This window comes from Anolis sagrei, chromosome 3 (genome assembly GCF_037176765.1).
Source record: "Anolis sagrei isolate rAnoSag1 chromosome 3, rAnoSag1.mat, whole genome shotgun sequence".
Lineage (NCBI taxonomy): Eukaryota > Metazoa > Chordata > Lepidosauria > Squamata > Dactyloidae > Anolis > Anolis sagrei.
In genome coordinates, this window is record NC_090023.1 from 79,971,175 (window position 1) to 79,989,667 (window position 18,493).

The 18,493-nt window shown below is 42.6% G+C and overlaps 1 protein-coding gene and 1 pseudogene across 2 annotated transcripts in view; both read right to left on the reverse strand.

Annotated features, from left to right (window-relative positions):
- Window positions 1–1,893: 1,893 nt before the first annotated feature.
- LOC132769999 (acyl carrier protein, mitochondrial pseudogene) lies at window positions 1,894–2,567 on the reverse strand (annotated as a pseudogene).
- A 2,058-nt stretch (window positions 2,568–4,625) lies between these two features.
- The window catches only part of XK (X-linked Kx blood group antigen, Kell and VPS13A binding protein), a 30,830-nt gene continuing 16,962 nt past the window's right edge, over window positions 4,626–18,493 (reverse strand). For both annotated transcript variants that reach the window (XM_060770151.2, XM_060770152.2), the window contains exons 2-3: window positions 18,229–18,491; window positions 4,626–7,598 (exon numbers count right to left, since the gene is read on the reverse strand). In XM_060770151.2, the coding sequence (XP_060626134.2) occupies window positions 6,769–7,598; window positions 18,229–18,491 (1,093 nt within the window). In that variant the 3' untranslated portion in view covers window positions 4,626–6,768. The remainder of the gene's footprint in view (window positions 7,599–18,228; window positions 18,492–18,493) is intronic.

The following is an 18,493-nucleotide window of genomic DNA, read 5'->3' on the forward strand; positions in this document are numbered from 1 at the left end:
GAACCATTTGCCACATAGTATCACTTACGAGTTGTGTTAGTAATTATTTGTAATACTAAAAGTCATATGTACTTATAGTATTGATAAAGAAAACAACAAATCTGTAGATTACAGGGTTGAATTGTACTTGCAAGCATATTATTAACACATGGTATTTTGAGACATCATTGCTGCATTAGTTGCAATCTTGACTCATCATGCATTTATCCACTTATTTACCCTATGCTGCCTCCTACTGGTCTGAACAGATGGCACACGCAGCATGATTTGGGTTACTCTCAACATGGGCAGAAGCTTCCTGTAGTATAAAAATGCTCTGCCTTTCCCCAGAATATAGCTTATAATTTTTTCCATTGTTGTCTTTCTTTGTACACTCATGTCTTTGTCTTTGTTTTCTTTCTGACCTGCACATCCCTTACAGAAATAGATTTAAACATCATAAGGATAGGAAATGAAACCCAGGTGGCCAAAACTAACTTACCTAAATAAATAACCCACTTTAAGACAAGGTTCTCTTGATTGAACCTGATGGTCACATGCTGTACTGCCTCCCCCTCCAGTTTCAATATGTCTGGAAACTGTTTTAAAAGAACACAAACCCTGCTATATATAGACTTCGAGTGTTACATCCAACAGTCAACCAGGCAAGTATATTTAAAGTGTTTCCTTATTTTTTTAAAAAAACAATTTACTACAACAGTTGTGAGTTCCATAGGAAATACATTTTGTTAATGGTCTCTGAAATAGTCATGCTAGTTTGGAGTAAAATGGGAATTTTAAAAATGTGATTCAGAAGTTTGTTTTGCTGAAATTAATGAGACGTACTGAAGAAATGTTCTCATAGTGGGAATGCCAAGGTCAAGTATAAAGTGTTAAAAGGAATTAAACTTGCATCCTGTTTATTTCCATATGTATCTGCATCTGCAAGCTTCTCTCCCCATCTCATATACTTTTGGCAACCACATGTTATGGTAATGCAATTGGCTCTCCTTATCCAGAGGTTCCACACCCACAGTTTCAACCAACCATGATTCAGAAATATTCAGGAAAAAATCCCCAAAAGCAAAACCTGATTTTGCAATGCACTTAAGGATTTGTCTGATGTGTAGGCATACCCTGATGCCATCGCCTCCCACAGTTGCCCACCTTGGTATAAAGCAGGGCTTTAAATATATCAGATGAAGCTGGTGAGTTGCATTATTAGAATCTAGTGATGCAAAATATTAGGTTTTTTAAAAGCCCAGCACGCATATGATTTTAGAGTGAACGATGGGCCATAAACTTTACCAGAGAGCTTAATTGGGACAGATGTATAAAGATATAATGCCCATGTACCAGGGACACTTTTTCACACATATGAACAAGACTGCTAATGCTTTTCAGAGTCATATTCATATTGCCAACATGGATAACTAGGGATTTGCTAGATTTTATAGTATTTATACAGTTCAGGCCCCTTCTATACTGCCATATAATCGAGTTTATTAAAGCAAAACACCACATTATTTGCTTTGATCTGGATTATATGAGTCTACACTGCAATATAATCCAATTCAAAGCAGATAATCTGGATTTCATATGGAAGTGTAGAATGGACCTCAGTGACATAATGTTTTACAACTCTCCAAATCATTTGAATTAGTTCATCTCAATTTCATTTGTTTTCCTTCCCATTGCTTTTAGAATTCCTTGCATGTCCTGTCATCTTCACTAACTGCAATAGAACTAAAAGGGTTGCATTCATCATCCTTAACCTGAGAAGAAAAGATGGATGCAATAGGGAGCTTCATGAATATATACAAAATTACATGAGAAAAAAGCAGCCAAGCAACGGCAGCAGTGGGAAAGAGTGCCCCTTTGTGGACAGCAATGGTTTTGTTTTATTAGTTTTTTTTTTTAACAGCCTCACATTTATTTCAAAGGCCAACATAGATTTGTACAACATTAAATACAGCAGCTGGCAGAACTATCTGTCCGAGACCAACGGTGACTGATGCAGTGAGGGGCACAAAGGGTCCGTGTGTCTTGATCGCCAGATTCCCCCCTTTCCTGCGCACACCATCCAGGCCCTCAGGGCAGAACAGAAATACTCAGCTCATTGGACACACGCTTTATTCTTACACATCTTTCTTATCTACAATGTACTCTACAATCTCGTGGGGACATATCAGCTTCTCTGCTTCCACGTCGGGAATTTCAAACCCGAATTCGTCTTCCATCGCATGATAATCTCCACTTGGTCCAGGCTGTCCATCCCAGATCTTTCACGAAGTGGGAATTTGCTGTGCGTTTTTCAGGGTCGATCTTGTTGTAGAGTTTTGAGACGTAAAGGACCCGCTTCTTGATGCCATCCAGCGTGGGGGGGAGGGGGGCAGGTCAGCATAGTGGTGGTTCAACTGCAGGAATGTTCCTGAAACCTGAGGTGGCCGGAGGAGGGTTAGGAGAGGAGCTGGCGAGAGGAGGCGGGCTCTGGCCGAGGAGGAGGCGAGGTGGGAAGTGGAGGAAGCCAAGGCGGCAAGGCTTCAGCGGAGGCAGGCCAAGGAGACCAGGAGGGCACGCGCCGCCATCTTGGACCCCCGTCTTATTATTTTTTATTAGCTTTGTATATTATTGTTTTATTAGTTTTGTATAGAATGACTTGTAAAACCTGGCTTCAAAGGCCTAAATCCCATCTTTAGCCCCAAGTAGACTTGAACTTTTAAAATCAAGGGGAACCCATACCTCTTAGCATTTCACATATGAAAACCAGAACATATGTGTCAAGATAGCAGAAATTTACAAAAAAGAACACTCAAGCTAAGAGAGGCTGTAGAAGTTTGCTTTTCTCTTGGGAAAGGTAAGATTCCACTCCCTTTTTCCTCCCCTCCTCATTCAGTTAATTGAGTGCAAACTGGTATTTTTGTAATTTGGACTCCATTTGCACCAGAGGAACTAAGCTGAGGATAAAACAGGAAAGTGTGGGGAGTGAAGCTGGAACATTTTAAAAGCATCTGAAAGTGTGGGGACAACAGAGAATTATTCAGATTTGTCCCTGCCAAATTGGGACACTTGTGGGATATGGGAACCTGGTAAATTAACAATTACAGAAGTTCAGTTCTTTCAACTGGGAATGTTCACTAGCTGAGGCTAAGACTTTTTGCTTATGTACAGGTGGCCCTCCATATCCAATAGGCTTTGCATTCACAGATTCAACCAGCCATGGTTCAAGCATATTAGGGGGGAAATTTCAAAAAAGCCATTTCCTAGATACTTTGGCTTTCTCTGGTAATTACTTGACTTCTTTGCCATTTTATAAATGGTTCAGAATGTGCCAGCCACAGATGCAGGAGAAACTTCAGGAGAAAATGCTGTAGAACATAGGCACACAGTCCGGAAACCACACAACACCCAATTGAACCATGTTCTCTATGGTGTTAATACAACACCCAAATTACTGTGAATCCTGCCTACTTTCAAACTTTTTCCTTCTATTCATCTACTATTTTTCAACCACTACCATAATGAGGGGGCTTAAGAACTGCTTTTAATTAATTGCCTTCAGATACTCTCAGAGAAATGGTAAAAAGGAGACCCCAAAGGGTCTCAAAATAATGCTGACATTAAAAGGTCCAAAAATTCTAACAAGCTCTGACTAAGCCTAATTATCAAACAGTTTGCTGTTCCTAAAAAACAGTCTCTCTGAAGGACAGAGCTTTCGCTGAGAAGATACCTGGAACGGAAAGGATTAAAACTTCATTATTTTTTGGTACAAATTGTTTGCCAGCGTCTTATCACTGGGTGGTTGTAGGTTTTTTGGGCTGTATGGCCATGTTCTAGAAGTATTCTCTCCTGATGTTTAACCTGCATCTATGAAAGGCATCCTCACAGGGTTGTGAGGTATCACAACCTCTGAGGATGCCTGCCATAGATGCAAGCAAAATGTCAGGAGAGAATACTTCTAGAACATGGCCATACAGCCCAAAAAACCTACAACCACCCAGTGATTCGAGCCATGAAAGCCTTCGACAACACAGTGTCTTATCACATTCACTCTGAAGTATTATGAACAATAGAGTGCACTGTTTGTTAGAATAACAACAAAATGTAACTCTGAAGTCATGAATATTTCTGCCTATTGGAAATAGTGTGTGATTTCAGGGAAATGAAAACGTAAGTTTTGTTTATTGTGTGCATGTCAGAATAAAGGTTATAAAAAGCCAGCACACCCAATTTGTGTGTGGCAGTTTGTTTTCCCAGTACGAGTTGGGCTGTCACCACTCTTGGCCAACATCATTCCATCTTCTCCCTTCAGCTCTCTTCACTTACCTTATGACCTTTCCATAGGTCAAACAAACTCCTCATAACAGGGCTGGACTATTTGAGACATTGCACTACCTGGGACAAAGGACAAGATTATATCACCCCCCCCCCCCCCATCTAAACAAAAGCAAAGTGAACTAGCAGCTAAAACCATTCTTCAACAATAGTCATGCCATTCTCTACATCTGAGGGTATTTGGCGGTACAGAACAAACTGTATGGAATACACATTTCTGCTTGAATGCACATTGTCAGTCCCTACCTTCTACCATCTATTGCCTCATAGGGAAGATCTTGCCCCAAATGTAGTTCATTACAGAAAACAACTTTTTAAGAGATTAGGGATTTTATTCTGGAAAGAAATCAATTCACCAAATATAAAATAGTAATACCAGCTCCACTGGGGGTGAGTTGGGGTGGGGAGAACAATATTCCAGGAGTGAAGGTGGTAGTTGGCTACATGTGAACAGATAAGTTAACAGTATTATATTTGATATAAAAAGATAACATGGCGTACATATTTGTCATCCTAATGTGCACTGATGCTTGACTGCTAGTCCCACAAGGGTGGTACTTTTCAAGCTCATACATAAGGCTTGTGGCACTGGCTTGAGAACTAGGATGAAGTTGCTGGATGTTTGTTTGTTTTTAAAATGGAGACCCAATGGAATGATGTGCCTCTGAACCAGTTTAAAATCACTTTGCATTTAGCAATTATGGTGTAAACAATTGTCAGCACTTCACTAATGAAAACAGATCTTTATTATTCCTAATTATTTGAAAATTATTGTTTTTCTGAATTTTTTGTTGCTTTACCATTCCTGTTGAATTTATGATGTTATTAGTCCTGTTAAAAAGACTCTGGGGGGTGGTGCTCATCTCCATTTCTAAGCTGAAGTGCTGACGTTGTACCTATTGATCCACTCACATTTGCATGTTTTTGAACTGCTATGTTGGCAGAAGCTGGGGCTAATAGCGGGGGCTTACGTCGCTCCCCAGATTTGAACCTGCAACCTTTCGGTCAGCAAGTTTAACAGCTCAATGCTTTAACCCATTGCACCACTAGGGGCTCCGGTTAGGGCAATGAAATTGGAAGTACAAAACTTCAAAGTCTGCCAAATTTACTTTTCAGGACTATAACTATCCAAATCCCTTAGTCAATGCTGCCACTGGCCATTTTGGCATGAGAAATTTGAAAAGTAAACTATTTCAAAGAAGATGTATCCAAACTATTTCACTTTGAATCTAGTTCAGATTCCTAGCCAGTTGTCTGCCCAAGTGACACAGGAGAATTTTCTCCAATTTATTATGGAGACTTGTATTGCTACGTAGGGAATACACCAAATACAATACAAGGAGGCACCTAAACACACACACATAGAATTGCAATGTAAACTAACAGTTCAAGGACCTTGGGAGAAAATGAAATACAAAATGTAGTGGATAGCCAAAAAAAAAAAAAAAAAGATTATTCAAAGTTAACTTGAATTTCCCATTGCTGAAATTCAGCATCCAAAACTGATTCTGGAAATGTGGCTTTTAACATCAATTAAAAGCATAATGCTAGAATTCTAGAAATAGCATTTTGTTTTCAGTAATATCAATAGGTTTGCCATAATGTAAATATTTAAATAAAACATCAGTCAGACATTACTAACACTGTTTTTCAATGATATTTACATTTCTTTAGCTACTGCTATCCACTGTGACAATCCAGAGGAGCTCTTTAAGCATTGTACAAAACAAAAACAGAACTAAGCAAAGCAATTTAATACATCACCAAAAAAAATCTTAAAACCAAATCTTCTAACTGCCTTTTGGAGTGCAGACAATATCTCTGGCATGTAGGAGGAAAATCTGGCTGGTGGGGTGATGAGGAGTGATAAAACTGAAGTTAAAGTAGCAACATTCTTCTTGCATCTTCCATCCTGCACTCAGTCCAGAATAAATTAGATTAAATAACACATTACATCACAGAAAGAAATCTAGCATGGAGAAGATGTGAAGAGGTTAGTCCATACCAGTCTTTGAAGAAAACTCTGAATTCCCTTTTTCATTGATGGCTTGAGCTTTTTGCATGAAAAAGAGTTCCTTTTATCAGCCACTTTGTAATTGCATGGTTCATTCCAAAGCAATAGGATGGCATTTACATCCAAGAATACTGTCCAGAAATTGTGACCAATAATGATTAGAACGTCATTATTTTACAAAAAGAACCAAACTTGTATTGCAGCATCTCACTAATACAACATGTCTCCTACCATGTTAAGGCAAGATATAATCAGAAGACATGCTATCATGCAAAACCACTGTGTAAGCTAAGTCTATGACCATCTGCTCAGACATATTCAATGGCAAAGAATTAGTTGAACATTCTTCCATCCTCAAAGTGAGACACACATGGCTTGGAGGCAGTGATCAATGGCTATGTAATGTTTACATGTTATCTCTTGAATATCAGATACCTGCTCTAGGCATTGGAAGAAACACTTTGGTGGGCATTTCCATTCTGGGTTTCATTTGTTTTGTAACTGGCAACTGTGTCATTTTCAAAATCCTCTTGTGATTTCAAATCTGCCTTTTCCACAGAGGCGCTAGATCCAAGGGGTTTACAGATGGAGCAAAAGAACTTGAAGCATAGCACCAATCCTTCTGAAATATTGGAGGAGAAAAGCTTTTTACATGGGTGGCAAAACTGGTAAAACACAAGCATAAAAAGGACAGCTATGCAATAGCCAATGAGCAGCTGCAGGAACAGCATTGGGGCACATACATAAGTGTAGACATCTGTCTTGTACATATACCACATCAACAAGAGAAAAGCATTCTCAAGGAACCTCAGCAGGTAATACAAAGCCAGCCTACACCAGTTCTGGGTTTTGTCAATTAAATCAGCATCACTTAGTTTCAGATGAACAGCTGACCAGCAAAACATATTGATACCAGCATACAGGAAAGTGAGAAGACATAAGACAATCGTGGTGCCCACTTTGCTCAAAGCCTTCTCTATATTTTCTGGCAAAGTACACTTACTTTGCCAGAAGAGAATCCATGGGTGAAAGAAAAAGACAAAGAAGTTCACAAGCACCACAGGGAGGGTCCAGATCTGAAGGACCGAACTGAAGAGGACAAGGACTATCACCCTAGTGGCAATCTCAAAGCTCCTCCAGAGGAAGATGCAAAGATAGGCCATCGGCTTGATGTTGACATCGTAGTCATCATACTTGATTTTAATGGCCAGAATGTTGCATCGCAGGGCTCCGTAGACAATTGATAGGAGAGAAAGGGTCATGAAGATGCCTGAGGAAAAAAAATACAAGCAGAACTTTCTGAAAGCAGTACGGTTAGGATAACAGTAAGTTCCAGGGAGGTATGTTACTAGGATATAAAGATCTCCTTCAGTAGCACTAAAATCACATGGTTTGTGCTACTTAAGTAACCTTCAGAAACATTTTTCAAGTCCCAATTTTACAAAATTTTTCATATGCAAATTTTGAGAAAGGATTTCCAGGACACAGATGCATACATAGTCACTACCTTATACTAAAGTGAGGGGGGGGAGGCTTTTGGAGGCAAGGGAAGTAGAGGGAAAGGAGTTGGGGGGTGAGAGAGGCTGGGGGAGCGGGGGAGCAGAAAAGAGGAGAGAAAGCTTGGCAGCGAGGAGGAGGGAAGCTCCTCAGTATACTTCGTGGAGCACCAAGAGCTCCACAGAGCACACTTTAGTAACTGCTACTTTAAAGAAACCAGACTATTATGTTGAACCACTATAAGGATGGTAATGGGTGCTTGAGGAGGCTCCTTTCACTCTGTTTACCCATTCTGCAAGCTGCTCACATAAGGTATAAACAGGCACATTTGATTCATAGGATGATCCTTCAATTAGAGTCACTATTAGACCAGGAAAAGGGATGAAGCATCTTTGCTAGCCCCAGACACTCAGTCTTCCCTGTTGGGATTTGGGCAAAAATGCAGGTACATTGATACTGGAAGCTGGTATACTTTATGATATTGCATATCATTAATTATGTGATAGGCTAAACTTTAGCAAGAACAAAATTTCAGATCTAGTTTGGAAACAGTGGTTAGGATTCACACACCATGGTTATGCCCTAAGAACCAATGAGTCTGGAAGAAAATGTTCACTGAAATAGAAAAGACCACCAACCAAACAGATGACCTGTGTTCAGTGCTGAATGCACCCATTTTAACAAGCCCGTATTGCATAAAAAACCTGTCCGAACGCCAGGTTGATGACTGCACTAAATGAATGCTCTAACCCAATAGATCAGTTAATAATAGAAACCTTGCTGCATATATTCATAACTTTAGAAATACTTAAGAATACAGTTTGTAACATATCTAAAGTTTGGCATTGCCTCATTTTTCATGCCAACAGGAGTAATATAGAATATCTAATTATGACATCCCACAGAAGTCTATTGTATGGTACATAGGGTTAAGGTGAGGCGGGCAAAGAATGGTTTGGGACCTGAACCTTCTAGACTATTTTGTGATCCCAAAACTCTCTCCTGCTTTCTAGCAAAAACAGATGGTGGACTTTTAAATAGGTTGCAGGGTTTTCCTCTGCATAGACATTGAAATGTACCCATTTTTTTAAACAAACAAACAAACAAACAAACAAACAAACAAACCAAAAAACCAGAAATGTGTAGGGATTTGCGAGAGCACTTTTCTCAATCAGGTGACTTTTAGGAAAACCCAGAAGGAGAAATTCCACAATTCCTTAATTTCCCCCCTCTTATTTATATATATCACTATATTCTCCGCTCTTATCAGTTTAATGTTTTCCCAATTAATTTTAATGTTAATGTCAGGCAGAGAGCCAAGGAGAAGGTAGGGGTACGTCATGGTTAGGGATAGCAGCAACACTACTTGAGCCCAGAGAATGTAGGATAGCAGTAAAGACAGTTGCTGCCAAATCTCTGGCTAGGAATCAGGCCCTAAATTGCTTTTCCTGACATGGTGGTCTTGCACTGAATTAAGTTGGTTCAGCCCCATGTGACATTTATATGCTGCAGGGCCAATCCAGATTTACACTGACATAAGTGATTAGTGTAGATGAGCCCTTAGTCTCCCCTTAATCATAAGTCTCTTCTGTATGTCTAGGGAGAAACATTTTTTACTGTGAATGGTATTATTTGTGGTGACAAAAATACAAGTATAATTAAATTAGATGCTTACAATTGAAAATGACTCTTTCTTGGCCATTAGAAAGAGTTAACCAGGTTCTTTCTACCTTTTTATCCCAGTTGCACTCTTTATCTGCAATGTGAAGCTACCTTGCATTAAAAAAAAGGATTGCTATGGGAAAAAATTAACAACTGCCTGTCTCAGCATATCCCAAGCCTCCGAGGCCTGCAGCCCGCCAAATTCTTGGCAGAGGCTTTGCAAATTCAAAAACTATCTGGAAGACAGCTGTGTGAAATAACATAAACACCTCTTCAGACATAAGAGTCGCCTGCACTTAAAAACACCAAAAGCAAGGAAGATTCATCAGTTCTCTGTCATTATTTATGGTACAAATTTTGCTTTCTTTACTGGGATTAGCTATGACAAGTATGCCCTTTTCCTGTACAAGGAATAAAACAAAATATAAGATCTTATTTTATGCCAAGGAATAAGAACTGATGTTGATACATTATTCAGGTTAATTATCTAACCATCTTTTGCAGGTACAGAGTTTAAATTATGACCTAAATACATGAAATCAGCCAGATATTGGAAGCTGAACACAAATTCATAAACACTTACTGTAAATTCTAAATGCTATGTTTCAGTTACCCTGTTGCAATCAGTGAAATTACACCTCTACATTGATTCTATCCAGCTCCACTGGCTGCCGGTTCAATTCCGAGCACAATTCAAGGTGCTGGTTTTAACCTACAAAACCCTATACGGTTCTGGTCCAGTGTATCTGTCCAAACGTATCTCCCTTTACGTCCCACCTCGGAGTTTGAGATCATCTGGGGAGGCCCTGCTCTCAACCCCACCACTCTCACAAGTGAGGCTGGTGGGGACGAGAAGAAGGCCTTCTCAGTGGTGGCCCCCCACCTGTGGAACTCACTCCCGGGGGAAATCAGAACATCACCAACCCTCCTCTCCTTCAGGAGGAGGGTGAAGACATGGTTGTGTAACCAGGCCTTTGGGCAACCAGGCAATTAAATAAGACAACTAAATAAGACAATCAGATGTGTAAGATCAGCAGGATTGTCGAAGTGGAATCAAAAACAGATCTTTGAGTTAGTGTACACTGATGGGTAGGAGGAAGAACTAGGTTTGTATTGTTTTATTGATTTTATCATTTTATTGATTTTATTGGGATAATGGCTGAATTGTGGGAACTTGTATTGTTGTACTTTTGTGATGATTGTTTTGTGTGGCAGGCGTCTAAGTGTGCCTTGCAGCTGTAAGCCGCCCTGGGTCCCCTCCGGGGTGAGAAGGGCGGGGTACAAGAACCCCAAATAAATAAATACATAAATAAATAAATAAATAAATAAATACTTGCTGCTTGTTTTCCTGTCATATGAATCCTTCACTTTCTACAGTGGAAAAAAGAAACTTGTGCAGAAAATTACAGAAAATAATGAACATTTTGAGATTTATGCAGCATATTAATGTCACCATTCAGCTCTTAGTTGGTGTTGTTGAGTTTGGTACCTGCCATGGCCATGACCTTAGTATTTCTGCTCTATAATATACTTTGTTTTGAAAGCAACAACATGGTAAATGCCCAGGTATGAAATGAAGACTGAAAATGCTGTGAAGATATACCTCCACTCATTAGACCAGGAATGAGCAAAGTATGTTAAAAAAGAACTTCACCCCAATGGGTCGATAATACTACAAAATGTTAGTAGTTTGGGTTGTTGTAGGTTTTTACGGGCTGTATGGCTATCTTCTAACAGCATTCTCTCCTGACATTTCATCTGTATCTATGGCATCTCACAACCTCTGAGGATGCCTGCCACAGATGCAGGCAAAATGTCAGGAGAGAATGCTTCTAGAACATGGCCATACAGCCCAAAAAACCTACAACAACCCAGTGATTCCGGCCATGAAAGCTTTCAAAAATACATGGTTAGTAGTTTTTCCCCCACAACCACAAACCTCCCCAATTACCTCCCCAATTAGCTGAAAAAGATGATTGTGTCAGATGGCCTTATGTGATTCATCAAGACACCGACAAATGTGAAAAGTGGACCTTCCCTTAGTTACCCATCCCTGGAATAGACAGTGTAGCTGTTCCCATATAGCTATGGAACTACGCAAACAACTAGTTGACTGTCAACCTGCTATCCACCCAATAAGACCTTACATTGGCCAAGAACTTTAATGTCTGACATTGGGATAAAGGATATAAACAAAATAGACAGACATAGGTAAATGGCTTCTCTTTCCTCGTCCAGAACCAGAGTCATTGAGTCCTGTTTACTCTATTTGTTTGAAACTTGTAGTTGCCTGGACTTGTGGATACTAATTTTCCTACTTTTGGCTTGTATGCCTGTGAGTCCCTAATTAGTTTCTGACATCACTCCTCAAGAAGACAAAAATACTTCTTCCATTCAGGTGCACAAACTATACTTTCAGTGATAAGAGTTTCTACTTTCCTTTTAGATCTCTTTGTTGTCTCATTTGTCCAGAGAGATCCATCCTAAGTACCAGCCATGACAGCAAAGCAGCTAGAGCAGTGAGACCATTCTAGTTCTTTCTCTATATGAGTTTTTCCCTCTTGATTTCAAGTAGTAATGCCAAGAGTGAAAAAAGCTGCTGTCAAAGCAAAAGCTGTGTAAAGTTCTTGTATTTGTACTTTTTAAAAAGGATCCCCATTCAAATTCAGTTTTTAGGTTTGGGGGTCAGGATCGCTAGTAAAGACAGTCGCCACACCATCCTCATCCCAAAATCTTTTCTTGCCCCTTTGAATGTGCATTATAGCACTGTGCATCCCACCTTCAAATTTGTGAAATTGTGAAAACACATTATGATCAGAGCATTTTAAAATTATTTGTAACCAATACAGCACTGAGGTATTTTGAGAGTCATTGATTCTTTGTTGTAGTTATTATTATTATTATTATTTATTATTATTTGCACTTGTTAACCGCCACTCTCAGCCCGGAGGCGACTCGTGGCGGTGTACAGAACATAGAAAAACAACAATTTACAGTAGCACAAGACCATAACACAACATATAAAAATCCGCTTCGTCTAGTTTGGGTCATAGTCAGTCTCATAGTCATAGTCCATTCCGGTGGTCATTCCAAAAAACATAGCACTAGCTGAAGGCCTTTTCAAAGAGCCAGGTCTTCAGGCCCTTGCGGAAGGCCATGAGGGAAGGCGCCTGTCTGATTTCAGCAGGGAGGGAGTTCCATAGCTGGGGGGCCACCACCGAGAAGGCCCGCTCTCTCGTCCCCGCCAGGCGTGCCTGTGAGGCAGGCGGGACCGAGAGAAGGGCCTCCCCAGACGATCTTAAGGTCCTCGTGGGCTCGTAGGCCGAGATGCGGTTCACAAGGTATTTTGGGCCGGAACCGTTTAGGGCTTTGTAGGATAATACCAGCACCTTGAATTGGGCCCGGTAGCAAATCGGCAGCCAGTGGAGCTGGGACAGCAAGGGCGTTGTGTGCTCCCTGCGTCCCGCTCCGGTTAACAACATGGCTGCCGCGCGCTGGACTAGCTGGAGCTTCCGGGCCGTCTTCAAGGGCAGCCCCACGTAGAGAGCGTTGCAGTAGTCAAGGCGGGATGTGACCAAAGCGTGTACCACCGTGGCCAAGTCAGACTTCCCAAGATACGGGCGCAGCTGGCGCACGAGCCGAAGCTGTGCAAATGCTCCCCTGGTCACCGCTGAAACCTGGGGATCCAGGCTCAACGATGAGTCCAGGGTCACACCCAAGCTGCGAACCTGCGCCTTCAAGGGGAGTGCGACCCCGTCCAGCACAGGCTGTAACCCTATACCCTGCTCGGCCTTACGACTGACCAGGAGTACCTCTGTCTTGTCTGGATTTAATTTCAGTTTGTTCGCCCTCATCCAGACCGTTACAGCGGCCAGGCACCGGTTCAGGACTTCGACAGCCTCCTTAGTAGCAGGTGGGAAGGAGTGACAGAGTTGGACGTCATCTGCGTACAGGTGACACCGCACCCCGAAACTCCGGATGATCTCACCCAGCGGCTTCATGTAGATGTTAAACAGCATGGGGGACAGTATGGAGCCCTGAGGAACACCACAGGTCAAAGGCTGTGGTGTTGAACAGGAGTCCCCCAATAACACCTTCTGGGTACGACCCTCCAGAAATGACTGGAGCCACCGCAAAGCGGTGCCCCCAAGGCCCATCTCTGCAAGGCGTCCCAGAAGAATACCGTGGTCGACGGTATCGAAGGCCGCTGAGAGGTCCAGGAGCACCAACAGGGACACACTCCCCCTGTCTAGCTCCCGGCGGAGATCATCCACTAAGGCGACCAAGACCGTCTCAGTACCATGTCCCGGTCTGAAACCAGACTGCGCCGGATCCAGATAATCCGTGTCTCTCAAGAATACCTGGAGTTGTGAGGCCACCACGCTTTCCATGACTTTGCCCAAAAAGGGAAGATTGGAAACAGGCCGAAAGTTGTCAAATTTAGTGGGGTCCAATGATGGTTTCTTCAACAGCGGCTTTATAATAGCCTGTTTTAGGCTCGCTGGAATCTTGCCTTCCCGAAGGGAGGCATTAACCACCACCGTTACCCACTCAGCCAATCCCCCTCTGGCCTCTTTCAGAAGCCAGGATGGGCAGGGGTCTAGGATGGACGTGGTAGGCCTCATTCCTCCAAGTATCTTGTCCACATCCTCGGGCTTCACAAGCTGAAAAGAATCCATCAAAATAGGACAAGCAGGTGCTTGTGTCACATCCACGGAGACTGCATTTAAAGTGGCGTCCAGCCCAGAACGGATCAAAGCGACTTTGTCTGCAAAGAACCGAGCAAATGCTTCACAGCGCGTGGCCGAGTTGTCAGGGCTCCCACCTGAGGTAGGGGGAGTTAAAAGACCTCTGACAACCCGAAACAACTCCGCTGGACGGTTTTTTGCAGACGCAATAGTGGCCGCAAAGAAAGTTTTCTTTGCGGCTTTTATTGCCGCGGCATATGCCCTTAGAAAGGACACAAACCGTGTTCGATTTGGCTCGCTTGGGTCCGAGCGCCACACGCTCTCTAGAACCCTCTTCCTTCGCTTCATCGCTGCCAGCTCCTCAGTGAACCAAGGAGCTGGTTTAGCTCGGTTACTTGAGAGGGGACGTTCCGGAGCGATCCTGTCAATTGCCCTGGTCATCTCCCCATTCCAGAGAGCGACCAAGGCCTCGACATGGTCACCTACCGAGGTAGCGGGGAAATCCCCAAGACCCGTCAGGAGTCCATTCGGATCCATAAGCCTCCTGGGGCGGACCATCTTAATGGGTCCTCCACCTTTGCGGAGGTTGGGGGGCGCAGTGAGCCTAAATCTGATCAGGAAGTGGTCGGTCCATGGCAACGGAGAGATGGACAGCTCCTCCACACCGCCACCCTGCTCCCATCCCTGGCAGAAAACCAAGTCCAATGTGTGTCCAGCACAGTGGGTGGGGCCAGTTATTTGTTGGGACAGCCCCATGGTTGCCATGGCAGACATGAAGTCCTGAGCCGCTCCTGTGAGGGTTGCCTCGGCATGGATGTTGAAGTCCCCCAGCACAAGAAGCCGTTGGGACTCCACCACCAGGTTCGAGACCACCCCCGCTAGCTCAGGCAGGGAGACTGTAGTGTAGCGAGGTGGACGGTACACTACAAGAATCCCTATTCTGTCCCGGTCACCCACCCTCAGGTGGACGCATTCGAAGTTTGTGGTCTGCGGGATGGGACTCCTGGTCAGATGGATGGAATCTCTATAGACCACTGCGACCCCGCCTCCCCGTCCTCCAGCTCTTGGTTGGTGTTGCACGGAGAAACCTGGAGGACAAAGCTGGGAGAGGTTTACGCCCCCCGCTTCATCCAGCCAGGTCTCCGTGATGCACGCCAGATCTGCCCGCTCCTCCAGGATTAAGTCCTGAATCCAGGTCGTTTTTCCGTTGACAGATCTGGCGTTCAACAACACCACCTTCAAACCAGAGGGCCCGCTCACCTGGTTACACCAATTTACCTTAGGAGACCGGTTGGGAATTGTTAATATGGATAAGCGGTCCGAATTAGGCCGAATTCGGGGTCTCCTTTTCCCGCATCTCCTCCTTCCCACCACGACCTCTATGGGGGCCCCTCGGCTAATGGAACACCTCCCCCCCTCCATGCCGCAGTCTAAAGACAAGATCTTACTTTCTGCTTTGTTCGTTATTTGATTTTTCACTTCTTGCCAGTAGCCTTTCTCCTCCTCTTCCCCCCTCCTCCCCTCATTTTTATTTACATGCTCCAGCCCACCTCCTCCCTCCTCCTCAGTTATGTACCCTGAAGTTGACTATACCTGGAACTACCCTACTATATCATGAAGTCTGGAACTAACTTTTCCAACCTTCATTTTTCTGTCTTCCTCTAGTATATTCATCCATGTATTGCGTGGTGGTATAATTAGTTACCAAACTATTTTCTCTTTTGTAATGTATGTGTTACAAAATGTATAAAACAAAGTCTGCAATTTTGGAATTTGAGCTGAAGCTAACTACTGCATTTCAGAAGAGGCTTTCTCCCTTTTTTCCTGGAAAACAGTGCTTCAATCCACATGATCAAGGTTGCCATAAGTCTTGTGTGTGTGATTTGGTCATGCAGTGACCAAATTTTATTGTTTTCTCTATTTTCTTTAGCATGAATTGCAGTGAGGGAATAATGCTTTTGTTTTGTTTTGTTGTATTTCTTTGTTTACATTACTCTGCAAATAATCGGTTGCTTTTGTAAAATAACTATGACTGAGGGACATCATACATGGCTGGAGTTACACTAAAATAAATATAACTGTTCTGAATTACATACAAATTCAATTTAAGAACAAACTTACAAAACCTATCTTGTTTGTAACTTGGGGACTGCCTGTATTGAGAATGTTTATACACTATCTGTCATCATATCTGGATAAAAGGATAATTTGCTAGAATTTACACTTTGGTATGAATAACAACACTAACAAAGGAAAAACATAAACAAATAAAGAAATACATAAATAGATAACTTGAAATAAATGGATGTCACTTGAAAGAGGATTGAAAGATGCTAACACTTGAAAGATGCTAACACTAGAGACACTTTTTTGCAGCAGCAGCAGAGTAGTATTCCTCTGATAAAGAATATGCCTAGAGCAGGCATGGGCAAACATTCTAACTTGGGGGCCATATGGTGAGCTGGAGTGGGTGGGCGGGCTGGGAGGGAGGGGTTTTCCCTAACTCCCCCCCCCCCACTGCCACCCTTTCCTCCCCTTCCTCTTCTCTTTTAGAGGTGGAAATTGAAGGAAAGACAGGAAATGTTTGGATCCCTTTGCTTGCCATTTGAAACCATTTGAAACCATTGCTCCCTTGTGCCCTGGTCTCTAGAGCAGCAGAAAGTCATCCCCCCCCCTCCACAATGAGACACTCCTTGAAATCTTGAAACATGTTTCTCATATTCGCTCTTTACCTTCTCTTCTCCTAGCTAAACATCCCCCAGGAGGAAAGAAAAAGAGGATAGGAGGAAAGAGAGAAAGAAGGAAGGAAGGAAGGAAGGAAGGAAGGAAGGAAGGAAGGAAGGAAGGAAGGAAGGAAGGAAGGAAGGAGGAAAGGGTGGAAGGAAGGAGGAAAGGGTGGAAGGAAGGATGGAAGGAGAAAGAGGGAAGGGAGGGAGGAAAGAGAGAAGGAAGAAAGAATAGGATGGTGAGAGAGAGGGCCTGAGAAATGACCCCAAGGGGCACCCGGGCCTGGGACTGGGCTTGCCCATACCTGGCCTAGAGAAACTGTCTTAATGGAAATTTTAATGTATAGGTAAATTGGGAGCAAATGATATTTTGTGTCTCCAGATGGCCAGAGTTTCAAAGGAAAGAACCAATTAAGCTCTTTTGGGACTGATATCATATACTTCATCTTTCTCAAACTTGGTGCCTGTCATATGTTTTGAATTTCAGTTCCCATCATTCTTCAACACTGGCCAAGTTAGCTGCAGCTGATGGGAGTTGCAGCACAAAATAGTTAGAGATCACCAGTTGGGAAAGCTTGATATACTTGTCAAAAGTGGAGTGGGTATATTCTATATTGAGTGAGGTTTCGAAGACATTTTTCAAGTTACTCCTCTATCTATCTATCTATCTATCTATCTATCTATCTATCTATCCATCCATCCATCCATCCATCCATCCATCCATAAGGTTATCAGAGCATAGCTCACAATGTGGCTGGACTACTCTTTCTGGAAGCAGCCATAGTTGATGGACCAGTCACAGATAATAAAACTACTTAGCCTTAGCTTGACTACAACATGTGCCTTCGGACCATGTCTTGAGACCAGAACAATTGCTCCAATAGCCACAGATGTTTAGATATGATGGAAGCTCTTTCCTTGGAGGGTTTTAAACAGAGGTTGGATGGCCATCTGTCAGGGATACTTTGTGCTTTTCCTGTATGGAAGGGTTGAACTTGATGGCCCATGTGGTCTCTTCCAACTCTATGATTCTATGATATAAAATAATCAGAAGAATTATTATAAGGACCTATTGTAGAAAAGGATAACCCCAACAATATTGTTTTCTGTGTGTGCTGGATAATGCTTAAAAATGTGGCCCAGTTAAAAAATGAAGTCAACATTAATCATGCATACAGTAATCCTTTCTGGTGGACTGAGTGATAACCATTTCCCAGTATTCGATTTCTTTATAATCTCATATGATAATTTACCAATGATGTAACCCAACTCTTAAAATTACTCACCCCAAACAGAAATAGTCAACAATGTAATCAATTATACATACATCTAGCTGGAGTGATTTCTTGCTGGAGGACACATATGTACAGCTGAAGCGTCAACTGAGGGGCAGAGCCAAGGAAAGCTTGGATCACCGATGCCCGACTAAATGCAGACCTGTGTGTAAACAGCTTGCCCTCGGCCTGGCCCACTTCCTTTTCAACTTCATCAGAGTGTCCATCTTTTGGCATCTGCCTCTTCTTGGTGATGCTGACATAAGGCTCTTCCACTCTTCCTGCTTGGAAGTAAATACAGAAGACTTCCACGCATCT